General features: G+C 49.9%; 1 protein-coding gene across 3 annotated transcripts in view; it reads right to left on the bottom strand.

Moving 5' to 3' along the window:
- Nucleotides 1–6195: 6195 nt before the first annotated feature.
- CUX2 (cut like homeobox 2) overlaps nt 6196–15399 on the bottom strand; it is a 366558-nt gene continuing 357354 nt past the window's right edge. For all 3 annotated transcript variants that reach the window (XM_029057640.2, XM_029057642.2, XM_029057644.2), the window contains 2 exons: nt 11261–11534; nt 6196–9619 (listed from right to left, as the gene is read on the bottom strand). In XM_029057640.2, coding sequence (XP_028913473.1) covers nt 8806–9619; nt 11261–11534 — 1088 coding nt within the window. In that variant the 3' untranslated portion in view covers nt 6196–8805. The remainder of the gene's footprint in view (nt 9620–11260; nt 11535–15399) is intronic.

Raw genomic sequence — 15399 nt, 5'->3', positions numbered from 1 at the left:
AAGACTGGTGTGGCTGGCATTTAAGCACCGAGTGGTCACGCTTTCAGTTCCTGTTGGTGTCTGGACTCTGACCCCCTTTCTGGAGCTTCTGCCTCTTGAGCTGTTCTTACAGTTGGGGGAGAGAAGATGGGCAGCTGAATCCCCCATTCTCACCTTATAAGTGTTCCCAGAGGACCCTGCTCAGCTTCTAGAAGGGAAATAGAAGCATTATTTCCAATCAGATCTCCGCTCTGGCAGAAAATCTGTTAAAAGTCCTTGTGAGGTGGACAGAGGGAGTTCTGGGAACATCAATCAATGGTATTTATTGAGCGCTTATTGTGTGCAAAGCACTGTACTAAGCGCTTGGGAGAGTATAGTAAACGGAATTGGTAGATACGTTCCCTGTCCATAGCAAGCTTACAGTCTAGAGGGAAAATGAGTGGTGGGATACGAACCCACAACCTTTGAATGGCTTCCACCATGTTAGGAGTCCAGTCACTATTCATTGCACCACAGAGCCAGACAAAACAAGATGTGAGTTTGAGGTGGGAGGGAGAGGATCTAGCTCTCCATTTGTTTCAAAATCATGGCTCGGAGGTAGGAAGGTAGGGTGAGCTGCACTCTGCTTGCCTCCCTTCCCTTGCTCTTGTCCCTGGGGGAGGACAGACTGGGTCGGTCAGTGTTTCCTCCTCAGGTCTTAATGGTGGGCTAGGCAGGGACACGCTCTGGGGCAAGGGCCAGGTCTGTGCCACGAGGGCCTGCCAATCATATATGTCCAACCTCCTGGGACTGGGATAGGTGACGTAGAGTGGGGGTTGGTGGGCGGGGCTGGTTCAGTTATCTCTCCAGCTGACCTGAGAGAGGACTTGGTCCAGGGATGAGCTCCTGTAGACTCGACCTCTATCCTCCTGGAGGTGGGTGGCGAAGGGAGCCCAAAGGAAGAACTCCCTGCAGTTTCCTGTCAGGTGGGCCCCCAGGCTTTCTCTCAGTGGCTGACGCTCCCAATGTTTCCCGGTCCTTGTCTGTTGCTCCATGGGATTGACCTGACCGGGCAGGGGCAGGTGTGTCCGAGACAGCCAGGTCAGGGCCTTAGCTCTTCCTGGAAAGGAAAGGAGGGAAAAGATCAGCTATCTACAAGGAGCCTCACCACCTTGGGAGTGGGGAGGGTCCTGCTCACTTCCCATCCTTCTCTTCCTTCTCAGGAAGGGCAGCCTAGACCCCCATGTCAGCACCAGATGAGTCCAGGTAACCTGCAGGGAGTGGGAAAGGAGGGATTGGAATGTTTTTTGTGGAGGAAGCCCATTGGGACAAAGGGAAGTGGCCACAACAAACACTTTGGACAAATCTTCTTCCCTGTCCCTTGCTATGCCAAAGGTTTATTACTTTTTATCACTCATCTATGTAAACACTAAGCTGGAGTGGGGCTGGGCTCCTCTCCTGAGTCTTGGGAGTCTCACTATGAAGTTGCTAGGGTTCTCCATTGCCGTCTCTGTTCAGTTTCTTGCTATCTGAGCATTTCCTGATGGGGGGGGGGGGCATTTTCTGCTTCTGAGTCTCAGCCTCTGAGCAGCAGAGTCCAGGACTATGCTGATGGAGGCCTGCCTCATGTAACTTCGGTGTAGTCGGCCCTGAGGAATGGGGCAATCTCTGGGTTGGAGGGGCTGGGCCCCGTCCCACTCCAGGGGGTAGAGTGAAAGCCAAGGAGAGAGGGCGACTGGGGACAGTGGATAGCGACTGGTCCCTGCAAGCTCAGACCAAACTTCTGAGGGCCCCGGCATGGTAGTGCAGACACAAACCTGGGGACCTGGGGGTTGAAGGTTGGCAAAGTGAGTTGTTTGCTATGTTTAAGCCAAAGCTTTTCCTGGGCCCTCCAGTTCTTCATGCCATTACCTCTCCTGTTGCGGCAATCTGAGAAGCAGCGTGGCCTAGTGGATGGAACACGGGCCTGCAAATCGGAAGGACCTGGGTTTTAATTCTGTTTGCTATTTGTCTGCTGTGTGACCTTGGACAATTCCCTTAACGTCTGTGTGCCGCAGTTACCTCATCTGTGAAATGGGAATTAATGTGGGACATGGACTTTGTTCAAGCTGATTAGCTTGCACCTACCCCAGGGCCTGGCATGTAGTAAAGGTTTAACAAATACCATTAAGAAAGAGGCAGCCTTTCCACCTGCCCTTCCTTGGTATCCATCCCTCTAATAATAATGACATAATTGTGGGATTTAAGTGCTTACTGTGTGTGAAGGACAGTGCTAAGTGCTGGAGTAGAGATAAGATTGTCAGGCTGGACACAGTCCTTATCCCATGTGGGTCTGCCAATCTAAGGGGGAGGGAGAACAGGTATTGAGTCATCCTTTTACAAATGAGGAAACAGACTCAGAGAATGGGAGTGATTTGCCCACAGTCACACAGCAGGGCAAGTGGCAGAGCCAGGATTAGAACCCAGGTTACTTGACTCCCAGGTACATGCTCTTTCTGTTAATACAGTGCTCTGCACACAGTAAATGCACAATAAATAAGATTGATAGACCACGGTGCTTGTCTACTACCCCAGGCGGAGCCATCGGGATTCATGGAGCAAAATCTCCAGAGGACTTATCATGAGTTCCTGTCCTGGAGCTGGGGGAGGAAACTCCCCGGGGGATGGCTCTTTGGCAGTCTGCTGGTGTTTTGAGCGAGAAAGAGGAAGGAAACATTGAGCCCTCTGTTCAGGAGCAATTTTTCATGTGTTTATTATTCATTTCATTGTGGGAAACACAGTGTAAGAGGTATGAAGGGAAGATGACTGATTCCCTGGAAACCACCAGGCCAATCACCCCATGCTTCCTTCCTGATTTTGGGAGACAGAATATCGAGCTGGATAGGCCTTTGGCTTGCCCCAGTATAGGGTTTGCTCTGTTCTGTGTTCAGTTAGCCAAGAAGCCAGAGCCTTAAAAATCGCGTTTTCATTGGTTTTATTAACAATGGTGGAAGGGACCTCAGGCAGCTGGGTTGGGCAGTTGGAAGGGATAAGAAATCTGATTCTCTTCCCCTCCATCCCTGACCCCCCTGCTCCCCCCCCCCAAATTTCAGAGATGGAGAAACTGAGGGACCAAGAGATTAATTTGCCTAAGGCACGTGGTGAGTCAGGATTGGGACTAGAACCCAGGCTTTCCAGTTTCCAGTGCATGCAGTTCCGCTCGGGGCATGTGGGATGCCTGCTCCCACCTCCCCCACAGGTTCAAGCTACTCAGAGGAGGGTGCCCCTCCTCACTGCCCCATGCCGAAGCCTCTTGCCCTGTTCCACAGGCTTTTCTTAGGAACCTGAGGGGAGGAAGGGCAGGGGCGAGCTCTGGGAGGAAGCAATGGAAACCAGTTACCCAGCTCCCCAGCCAAAACGCCTTCCCTTTCCTGGCCTAATATTCTTTCTGTCCTGGGGCCAGCCCAGTCCACTCTCTGGGGTGAAATGTGGATTTGGAGTTGGGCAGGCTCATTGCCTCTTTGGGTAGTGTTTCTCAGCAGGAGTCACAGAATCCAGGACTACTCCTTTTCTCCAGTGCATGTGCTCCAGTTGCTGAGGGGCTGAGCCTCGTTGGAGCCACCTGGTTTTGTTATTGTCAGGGTGTCCTGAGCAGATCTGAATCCAAGCTGCCACAGTGCACTGGCTAAGTGGCCCCATCAGTCTTCTTGACTTGGGGTTTGGGGTTTTGGATTCCCTTCAGGACTTGGAGACCCTGTTGGAAGCCCCGTAAATCTGAAAGCCACAATGCAATTTCTCCAAGATCAGCCAACTGCCCTGAACTCCAACACATTTTTAATCCCCCTTATAGCAAACCTTAAACTCTACAATGAAAACATTCCTCTGAATCTCACCTGTGATCAATTGTTATCTTTCTGGGATTTGATGGAGAGCCCCATCTCCATTCTAAGAGCCTTTATGATTGGGTGGACAGAGACTATTTTTAGGCCCCCGCCCCCCAGTGACCTTCCAGCAGGCTGCCAATGATTTGGACAGCTGGTGAACTTGGCTATAAAAAGACTTTTTTCTGTGTTGTCTTGAGGTTCGCAGATCCCGTTAAGACATCCAGAAGCTCTAGCAAGGAGTTAGAGGGTGGACTGCTGACTCAGAGGTGAGGAGTGAGCTGAACTGGGAGAAAGATATTCTGAGCCAGGCTTAGGCAAGGAGGGGTGGAGGAGGTGGTGGCAGGAGGTGGAGATGTTTGACTCTGGTGCTCCTGGAACAACCCACTCAATTTCAACCCAACTATGCTGTCACCCCAATATCAGAAGCATAGCTCACAGGAATCAGCCTATGGCTTTCTCTGTTCTGCCACTGACTCCTCCCGCAGTCTCCCCAGAAAGTAATGCTCACAACAAAGCTAATAGTGTGGGAAAGGCTGGGAGGATGGAAGCACCCAGGGTAGCTATAGCTGTGCCCAGGCCCAGCCCCAGGCTCTCTAGAATCAGCTGCTCACAGTCCAGGCAGCTCCACAAGTGTTGCCCTGCTGCTTATGTGGAGCTTGAGTAGAAAGCCCTCATCTGGGCCTGAGCCCTGGCATCTCTGTCGTTATAACTTCATCTTTGGTGGAGGGGGCAAAGGAACTCTGAGCAACTTGGAGGGAAGGGGGCTGTGATCATCACCAGAGAGCATGCTATCATGTAACTAAACCATCCTAGATCCAAGCTTTCTGTTCACACTAGTAGTCCCCGCTCCCAGCCCCCACTCCCTTGGAGAATGATGTAACTTTCCATTCAGTCCAGAGCCACGTCTTTTCAGAGCCAGCTGTTTTTCCAAGTCATAAGTCCTACTCTGGGGCTGGGGGGGAGCCAGCTTCCTCTTCTGGCTCCCCCAAATCCCTCACCACCTAGGCCTTCAGTCAGTTTCAAAGCAGCAGCTGCAGACTCTGGTTAGCCCAGAGACCCGGGCTTGTCTGCCCAAGCAGAGCCTGTTTCCATGACAGCAGGCCAAGCCCCAGAGAAGTTAGAGATATTCATTAAAAACAAATCCTCTCCCACTTGTAGCAGACAAGCTTAAATGACTGCGTAATGTATAGATTTATTAATTCATCTAAAGCAAAACCTATGCTCTCACTGGGGATTCCGCAGAGCAGAACTCTACGAACCTATGTAAGGTCACCTATCTCTCCTTACAGAGACAAAGCTTGGGAAGTGAAAACGATAGACCGGTTAATCCCCCTTTAAGATGTAAAATGTTTGCCTATACCACAAGCCGCTGGGCACGGAGGCTGCGAAGTTGGGTTGGATATGCTGCATCCATCTTCTCTCAGGTCTGACTCTGCAGGGAATCACTAAGGGACCCCAAAACCAGCTGAAGATGACCAAGAGGGTGAGAGAGTGAGGAGATTTGACTCTCCTTAGCAGGAGGAGGATACAGCAGAGAAGGTGGGGCAGAGTGGGAGGAAAGTCACTTGACTCCCAGGGAGAAGAGCGGCCCTATCCCGCCATACTCAACCACTTGCCTGCTCAAGCAAGGTGTCCAAGTGGACACCAGAACTGGATCACTGCCCTTAGGAGGCTGAGCCCAAGGAGTGGGTCTGCCTCCAGATTTTTGGGACCTATACCTCTGCCCACACTGTTTAGGCCAGTCAAGCTTGCCTTCTTGAAGTCCCCTGCAAAACTTGGCTTGCAGAGACAAAGGCTGGCCCTTCTGACCTTCACCCCTCTCTTCACTCAAACCTGTTCAGACCATCTTGGGTCAAGGGATACCACTGGACCCTGGCATGCATGGCCATGGTTGGGATTACCACCGTGCATTCTTGCAAATCCCAGGGAAGTCTCCTGTCACCAGCTCGTGGGATTCCATGTGAGTCACTATGGTCCCTTCCCTGGAACTGGGGTCAGAGGTGGTCAGACTAGAGGCCTGCATTTCCAGGCTGGTGACTGCCATTTCACCTTGTGCAGGTCTCTCAGACCCTGATTACACTTCATCTTCCCTCACGTCTAAGCTGTGCTCCACTGTGCAAGGAAGAATCTTCTCTTTAAACCACCACTTCCAAGAGGCTCTCCCGGACTACCCCCCACCCATTTTCCAAATCACTTACCATGGAGTCAGTGCGGGCGGGACATCCCTTCGGCTTTACTTGGCACAGGCAGGTCCCATGTGGCCAACAAGATGGTAGAAACCGAGGATGGTGGAGCAGGGGGTGCTCTCAGGGTTTCTTGGAGGCTTTGCTGCCAGAAGCTATTTTTCCCAATGAAAGAGACCAGCACACCCAGGCGTTATTATACAATTCTGTATTTAGTGGCTGTTTACAGACTTGTTCCTTTTTAAAATTTTTAACAAAGGTCGTCAATCTCTCATAGAAACTTTTTTTTTTCCGTACAGTACGTGAGCCTGACAAAAAGGTGATCACAGGTCCCCTGGCTTTTAGTACAACAGGATTTCCGTGTTCAAAAGACTAGACTAAGTGCTTAATCAAATCCCGTTCCACTAAAACCAAAACTAGCACACTAAGAATAGTCCGTGGATAAGCTGAGATTTCCACCTTGGGTTGGTTATCAACGGTAAAAATAGGGACATCCCCCAGGGTTGGCTTGGTGGTGACTGGGCTATGGTTACTAAAGAAGGTGGTTTCTTTGCTCCGGTTTTTGACTTTTAAAATCGGTCACTGTTAACTACTGCCAAAATATAAAAATACCTTCATTTGGATAAAAATGTCTCCAGGGGAACTCTTTGATGCATAGCCTGGGTGTGTGGAAAAAGAATGCATTCCGTCAGGGTTTGTTCAGCGCAGAGATGTCGACCGGTTGGCTACAGCTTTCGGCCGGGGTCCACGACCACTGATCTCTGGGGCTTCCTTGAGGGCTACCTTTGCTCTAGCCGTTGCCTCCCAGGGCAGGGTTCCGGCCTGGCTTTGGCCCACTGCCTCCGTCCATCAGCCCATGCTTTCTTAAAGGCATTGCAATCAGAGATGTTTCCTCTCCCCAGTCATCCCGACTTTACAGATTAAAGCCATCTTGCTGACAATGTCTTAAAGGAGAGGTGCCAAAATAATGTCACTTCGACGGCCACCAAATTAGGACCCGCCACCAAATCTGGTTAAAAAAACAACAAAACCCAAACCAACCTAAAATACAACTAAGGGTTTGGCTACCACTGGGTGGAGAAATGACCCCCAAGCCCCAAGGCACAGTCGGTCCCTCTCCAGGTGCTTATACCTTCCATGGAGAGGAAGAGCTGCTCCTGGTGCCTTAGAGATGGGATGGTTTTGGTTTTTTTTTGCCTTTCTACTAAGGTTGCTCTCTACTGTACAGAGCTGCTTGATCTCAAAGAGTGGGTTCCAAAACTGCGGGTCCGGGGAAGAGCTAAAGGTTGCCCTTACTGAGAACAGCCCTGACCCTTTCTATGGGCTCAGTCCTCCTTCTCACGGGCCCACTGAGCGGGTCGAGTCTGTCCCCTGCATCCAGGTCGGTCAGTCCCAAATGCTGTCCAGCTGCACTGGCATGAAAGAAAAAGAAGATGGAGGGCACAGGGGCGAGGCGGGGGGTTGTATTCTTGTAGTGCTTGTGCAAGCACCAGGGTTCCACGGATGACAAAGTGTGATTTTTTCAGAAAAGACAAGGAGGAAGACAGCGCAGGGGTCTTGGCCCCATGACGCCCTCCAACTCCCAACCCCTTCATGATGGGCTGAGTTCGCGCAGAAAATTCTCCAGCTGCGGTGCCCAGCAATCAGTTTGTTGGCAGGAAACCGGTGATGTCCAGGGCTCAGGCACGCCACAACCCGGTCTCCCGGCTGCCCTCCCCAAGCCTCACCTGGCCCCCGTTAGGACGCCCGGGGCCTTTTCAAACCATACCGAGAAATGCTTTGTCCACAGATGGTGTTTTGTTTCCGTTGTATCACAGGTTTCTAACTAGAGGAAGTGTAAGGAATTCATTATGTTCCATGCTACATCTCGTTTAGGGAGGGCTATTGCCGACATTTCTACAACATATACAACTGCACGTGACAATCTGTGTTACAAATGTTTCAAAACATACCACCAGAACTAAATACATACTCGATGGCATCAAGATTTCAATTTAGAGTCTTTTTGGACTTTTAAACACAGTCTCTGAAAGGGCAGTAGTGATGCACTGTCTCATAGACAAACGTGGAAAAACCGCGGTTCAAAAGTTATTACATTTGGTCAGTCTGAGTGCTTCTCGATGGCTTTGAACAATTGTCTTCTTTAATCTCATCCAGTGGCAAACTACAAGACTTCAGTGTACATTTAATGACGACTGCTACATCATCCTGATTTTATAGCTCTCTTTAATATCAAAGCAGCTTAAGCTGTTAATAAATTCCAAAGGATCCTTTATTAAAATAGCTAAAAGAGGTCTATAAATATTTTTTTTTCTAAAAGAGTTCCAAGTTTTCAGGTGAAAATGTAAAGAGCCGTTTTGCTTTTGCCACCTGCAAAGGTGTCAGGGCTGGAGTGGGGAGTGAGTTTTCGGAACCTTCCGGAGGAGGGGAGGGAGAGGTGGGGTCAGAGGCCTCCCTACCTCCTGCCTGCCCACTCAGAACTTGATGGCGTTGAAATCAGTTGAAAAATTCCCCAAAGGAAAAAAAAAAAGGCGAATAAGAAAAAAACAAGTTGTGTCAGCATTGGCCTGCTGATGGTCCCCTCATCCCCATGCCGGGCCCTCCAAGAATTTCCCAAAGCTCATCACTGTCTGGAAAAGGATTAGAAGGAGAGAAAGGGAAAGAGAGAGACAGAGAGAGAGAGAGAGAGAAACGGCCAAGGGAGTGAGATAGAAAGAGCAGAGGGGTAAGAGAGGGAGACTGAAAGAGAGGGACAGAGAGAACGAGTGAGTGAGCAGACTCCCGGGGAAGCACCTGGGCACTCAGAACTCCCACTCCAGGGCCTCCTCGCGGTTGGCAGCTCTCTCCAGCCGGTGGATGATGTTGTTGAGATTGGCCATCTTCTCGTGCCGCCGCTGGTTGCTCGTGCTCAGCTTGACGCTGGCGGGGAAGGCCCCCGCTGTGTCCAAGGAGGGGCTCCAGTTTGGTGCTTTGGCCAAGGGGGCCCCGGGAGGGGAGGGGGAGATGGGGGCAGAGGAGGAGGGCACCGGAGACACAGACATCATCAGGCCAGGCGAGGAGGCGGCTGAGGGCGAGTTGAGAGACACCTCTAGGCTGCAGCGGGATGACTCTGAGATGGATTTAAAGCTAATCGGGTCCGGGTGGGGCCGCTCCCCGCCTTCGGTCTCCTGGGGCGGGTGCAGCGAGGAGCAGTCTGGGGTGGCCGGAGCTTTGCTGTAAGTGGGGCCGCTGCGCGGGAGGGACGCCGGGCCCGGGGTCCCCTTCCGGGGCTCTTCAATGCCCGGGGACTCGGTCCGCTCTTCTTTCAGGCTGGGGCCCCGGTACTGGAACGTCTGGACTTCCGTCCTGAGCCCGCTGCAGGAGTCCTCCTCATCTTCCTCCTCAGCCTCTTCTGGCTGTTCCTGCTTGATCTTAATCAGGGTCTTGCCCCGGACGGCCTGGGGATCCAGGTCCTTGAAGCCAGGCTTCCGGTCCTCAGTCTCGGAGTCGGGGCTCTGGGGACTGGGTCCTTGGTGAGAGTGGCCGGTGGGCAGGAAGCCTGGGCCGCTGCCCTGCTCCATGTCGGTGTCGTTGTCTTGGGTCCCCTCCACTAGCATCTCCCGGCGCATCCGGGACCTGGGACAGAGGTAGGGTGAATGTCGTGCAGTGGATCCGGACCATGGCCCGCAAGTCTCTGCTCGATCAATCCACCAATGGCATTTATTGAGTGCCTACTGTGTGCACAACACTGAGATAGAGTTAGATCCCTGCCCTCCAGGAATTTACAATCTAACCAGGGAGAGAGATACTTATGTGAGTTATAGATAGGAGGAAGTGACAGAATGTTTAAGATATGTACTTAAGAGTTGCAGTGGTGGGGGTGGGAGGGAAGGTTGTGAATACTTTAGTGTTTAGGTCGTGTGGAAGTGCTGAAGTGGCATCTGGAAAACATAAAATGGGGACATTAGAGATTATTTGAGGTTGGTCTCCTGGAGGAGATGTGATTTCAGAAGGGCTTTGAAGATGGGGGAAGCTGTGGTCTGCCAGATATGAAGTAGTTGTATCCCAAGGATACACTGACACCTTTACTCTGTTGTACTCTTCTGAATGCTTTGTTCAGTGCTCTATACACAGTCAGCACTTAATACATACCAGTGACTGACATACGGCACTCTCTCTTCTGAATTGATTCAAAGGGAAATAGGAGATAGACAACATGGTACAGAGGAAAGAGCATGAGGCCCGGGAGTCACATGACCGGGGTTCTAGTCTCAGCTCTGCCACTCACCTGCTGATTGACATGGTCATGTCATTTAACTGCTCTGTGCCTCAATTTCCTCATTTGTAAAGTGGGGAAAAAAAATCTATTTTCCCTCCCTCTTCGGCTCTGAACCCCATGTGGAACAGGGACTTTGTTCACTTCTATTATCTTGTACTATGTGTTTAATAAATACCATCGTTATTATTAGAAAAATTTTTTTTACCATGGATTTAAATTCAGAACTTAAAATGCATTTGGGTTACATGTATCCTCCCCTAATCTCTGGTTCCCTCCTCCCTCATTCATTTTTGTCACTTCCTTAATCCCATCCTGCCTCTCAGCCTTGGCCACACCTCCCCAGGTGTGCTGGGAAGTTCAGTGCCAGGATGCTGGGGAAACACAAGGCTCCTTCTCCACTCCCCAGCTTCCCGGAGCCAGTGCTACTGACTTAAGAGCAGGAGTGGGCAGGAATGTCGGCCAAAGCCTGGAGCACCGGTCAGCCAGGCCAGAAGCACAACAGACCATAGGACAAGAGCTCCAATTCAGGCAACTCGGGGCATCCCGAGTACCCCCAGCCCAAGTGAGGCTGGGGGCACTCGGACTGGGCCTTGGCACAACCAGTCCTGAAGTGATGTGGGAGTGTGTCTGCGTTCAAGAAAGGAATCTCCTCATGCTCGAGGAGCCCAGTTTTTCAGTCTTGGGCCCACCGATCCTCTCATCAGCCCTTAAGGCAGGATGGATTATGAGCTTGAATTCAGTTTTGGCAGCTGCCCTCCTGTCCTATTTGTTCCATTCCTGTTCTTTTTCTCAAATTCCTCTGGAAGCCACTCCCACCCTCTGTGAAGTTCCCATGGCTCTGTCCTGGGGGAAGAGAACCTCACCCCCATCTCAGCACCCCCCCTTCCCTCCCTCCATTCCCACTCCATTTTGCTCTCTCTTGGTGGTACCAGCCACCTCCCCAGAGGCTGTATGCCCTCCGCATTCTGAGGGGCTTTCCCCAGCTTCCTTCTCTGCACCTGTAGTTGTGGAACCAGTTGATGACGGTGTTGGTCTTGAGGTTTAGCTGGAAGGAAAGTAGCTCAATGGTCTGCTGGGAAGGGTAAGGCTCCAGCTGATAGGCCTTCTTCAAGGCCTCTTTTTCCTCTGGAGCCAGGACTACTCGGGGCTTCTTGATCTGGAGGAGGCTCAGGTCCTGGGGCTGCAGGCTGGGGCTGGCACACTCAGAGCGGGTACTGGGGGACTCGCTGTCCGAGCCGGTGCTGATGAGTCCGTAGCGGCGTTTCAGATAGGCTGGTATATGTGGGGCAGGAAGGAGGGAGGGAAGCACCATTTCTGTCAGATCCAATACCAACTCCTCTGGCCCCACTCTCCATCCCCCTCTCCTCCATTCCTCAACTGCTTCCTCCATCAGCCTTGCCCAGGCCACAGGAAACATGGTGGACCAAAGGACCCAGAGCAAAGCATGGCCTGAGCTGGGGGAGTATAGCTTCCCAGCCCATGGCCTCCTTGGGGAGAAGGAGAGAGAAGAAACCCTCCCGGCCACCATTTGCTGGAAGATCTCATCTCCAAGCCTCATTTAAGGGTGGTGGGGAAAGAGAACCTATGGGCTTCTACTCTAATGGTAATACAATCAATGATAATCAATTATTAATATCCCCTGTTGATCAGTCAATAAATAATGGGCGATTCTATTTGTTGTCCCCCGAAAACAGTCGGCAATTCAGAAGGCAGACTGACTGAACATCTTTGTGAGTCAGGAGGGCTTTAAAAATCTCTTGGACGATTATAATGCATTGATTAATGCTCATAATGTTATTATGTTCTCAGAGCAGATTATCTTGATGCACAGTTGTCCTTCACAATACAGCAACTCAACAAATGGAATGGCACTGAAACCTGCCTTCTAAATTAGGGAATGCATTTGAGATTGGCCTTAAATGTGCTCTTATGGAATTTGGACCCTGTGACAAAGAGGAAGAATTTCCCACTTCCCCACACATCCAGGGATTCTTGCACCTTTAGGTAGATTCCCTGCTTCTCCAGACCTTGGAATTTCCTTTCCCAGATTAGGGCTGAGGAATTTCTGGGGAGCCATGCCTCTAGGGGGGCTCAGAATGGCAGGTAGCAGCTGGGAGGAGCCAGCCTCAAGAGAGCACTTAGCTCGGCCCCTGTTGCCCGACAAGGGAAGGGCTCTGTGTCACGCTCACATCTTGCGGCTGGGAGACTGGCCCTGCCGTCGGGGTGGTGATGGCACGAGGAGCAGATTAGGAAGGGGTCCTGACTCCCCTGACTCACGCTGCTCCAGATGATTGGAAGGTGGGATTTCCGGGGTGTGGCGCCATCGCATCACCCACCCTTTTCCCCCTGCCCTGACTTTGCCTTCTCTTTGTCCCTGGTCCCCGTGAACCCCAGAGAACACAGACCCTGCCCACACCACTACTGTCATCTCGTTCGATGCCCTGGTTGGTGCCAGCCCCACACACCAAAGTGTCATGGGTCCTGACTGAGCCATCAAGGGGAGATGATGGCTATTTCTTTGGTTCCCATTGGGCTCCAGAGAGGGTGTGGTCCATAAACTCCTTCAGCTTTGTTTTATACTTCTGATAGACCTGACATTTTCCCCTTTATTTCCAGTTCTACCTTAAGCCCATTTCCTCTTGTTTGGTTTTTAGTGGCAAGTGGCCAGCACCCCTCTACACCCAACATGAACTCTTTATGTAAAGTATGTCACCCTTTAGCCTTCTTTTGAGACTAAACCAAGGTATAGTTTTAACTTTTCTTTATGGCTTCCATGTTCAATCCCATCTTAATCATTTCACCACTCTCCTCTGGCTGTTGAAGAGTTTCACTGGGATTTTTTAAAAGGACAGTGACCAAAACTAGACCTGGACTCTAATCTGCAATAGACAGGCCCTTATTAAAGGGGAAGGATCTCTTCCAGGTCCACAGAGGTCAGACTCACTATTAGACATCCCAGAATACTGTTGTCTTTTTTAATTACAGCATTACAATGCCAACATGTGGTCAGTTTATAGTTGACTATAACCTATTACCCTTTTTCTGCTATTCTCATGCCCAGTCTTTGTGCCTGAGATCATATGAACTTCAGTGTTGCCATAAAAGGTCAAACCAATGGTCTATCCAGGACAATATTTTGTCTCTCAAATTGGCAAGCAAGATGCTTGAAGAAACTGTGGGAGATTTTTAGCATCTAACCATCTCATTAAAGATGTCCCTTTTACCATCCCCCCACTTTTCCCTCTAATAACCTATTATGGACCTTCATTGATGAGTTGGGAGGCACCATTACCAGTGGACAGAAGTCAGGAGACCCAAGTTCTAGTTGCGGTTCCATCACTTGCCTGCTGTGTAACCTTGGACAACTCCTTTAACTTTTCTGTGCCTCAGTACCGCATGGGGATAAAATACCTGTTCTCCCTCTTTGACTTTGATCCCTAACTGGGACAGGGACTGTGTCCGAATTGATTATCTTTGTATCTATCCAAGTGCTTGGCCCTTAGTAAGGGATTTATAAATAGCATTATTATTTTCATCATCATTACCATTATGATGATGACGATGATTATTCTTATTATGTGTTTATTCAAACCCTTCTTGATTGTATTGACCTTTTCTGCTGGCCTAACTTATGGTAATGAATTCCACTTGTTTAATGTTGGTATTTGTTAAGCGCTTACTATGTGCAGAGCACTGTTCTAAGCACTGGGGTAGACAGAGGGGAATCAGGTTGTCCCACGTGGGGCTCACAGTCTTCATCCCCATTTTCCAGATGAGGGAACTGAGGCCCAGAGAAGTGAAGTGACTTGCCCAAGGTCACACAGCAGACAAGTGGCAGAGCTGGGATTCGAACTCATGACCTCTGACTCCAAAGCCCGTGCTCTTTTCCACTGAGCCACGCTGCTTACTAACCACTCCAAGAAAAAGGATCTCCTTTTGCTTTGTTTCCAAGAGTGCTCTCTTAATTCTGGTCTTGTGGGATTTGGTGACTCAATCAGTAATAATGTTGGTATTTGTTAAGCGCTTACTATGTGCCGAGCACTGTTCTAAGCGCTGGGGTAGACACAGGGGAATCAGGTTGTCCCACGTGGGGCTCACAGTCTTCATCCCCATTTTACAGATGAGGTAACTGAGGCACCGAGAAGTTAAGTGACTTGCCCAAAGTCACACAGCTGACAAGTGGCCGAGCTGGGATTCAAACCCATGACCTCTGACTCCAAAGCCCGTGCTCTTTCCACCAAGCCACGCTGCTTCACGAGTATTGAATCAGTAGTATTGAGCACCTACTATGCAGAGCACTGTACTAAGTGCTTGGGAGAGTCCCATACAACAGAGTTGGTAAATCTGATCCCTACCCATTTTATGTGGTCTTGGTTCACAACCAACATATTTTTGAAAATTTTCCACGTGTTCTTAGCTTTTGTCTTTTTCGACTAGAGAGCCTATATCTTTTCAGCTCATAGGGAAGCTCCTCCATAATAATAGTAATAATAATAATAATAGTATTTGTTAAGTGCTTACTGTGTGCCAAGCACTGTTCTATACTAATTATGTTATTTGTTAAGTGCTTACTATGTGCTAATAACTAGACTAAGTGCTGAGGTAAATACAAAGTAACCAGATCAGACAGAAACTGAGGCCCAGAGAAGTTAAGTCACTTGCCCAAGATCACAAAGGAGGCAAGTGGCAGAACCAGGATTAGAACCCAGGTCCTCTGCCCTCCAGGCCCATGCCCTTTTCACTGGGCCATGTTGCCTCTCTAATCCCCCTGATCATCTTGTTGCTCTGGTCATTTCCTCTCCAGCTCCATTATGTCTTTCCTAAGTGCAGTGACCAGAACTGCACTTAGTATTTGTGGAACAGATGAACCATGTTAAATGTAGTGGCCCAATTTTCTTTTTGTTTTGTTTTTCCATACCCACTATGCAATTGAATTGCTTTTCATGTCTAAGTGGGCTATTTTCTATTTGTCCCTTTTGAATTTCACCCTGTTTTCATTTTTCCAATTAATCTTTGAAAGGTCTTCCAAAAAGTTAAAAATTTTGTCCAGTTTAGTATCACTAAATTCTCAGGGACATGCTCTTGATCCTTTTGTCTGTGTCACCAGACTTGGGGACAGCTGGTTCTGAGACAATTC

This window comes from Ornithorhynchus anatinus, chromosome 2 (genome assembly GCF_004115215.2).
Source record: "Ornithorhynchus anatinus isolate Pmale09 chromosome 2, mOrnAna1.pri.v4, whole genome shotgun sequence".
NCBI lineage: Eukaryota > Metazoa > Chordata > Mammalia > Monotremata > Ornithorhynchidae > Ornithorhynchus > Ornithorhynchus anatinus.
This window is presented reverse-complemented; position numbering and strand designations above follow the sequence as displayed.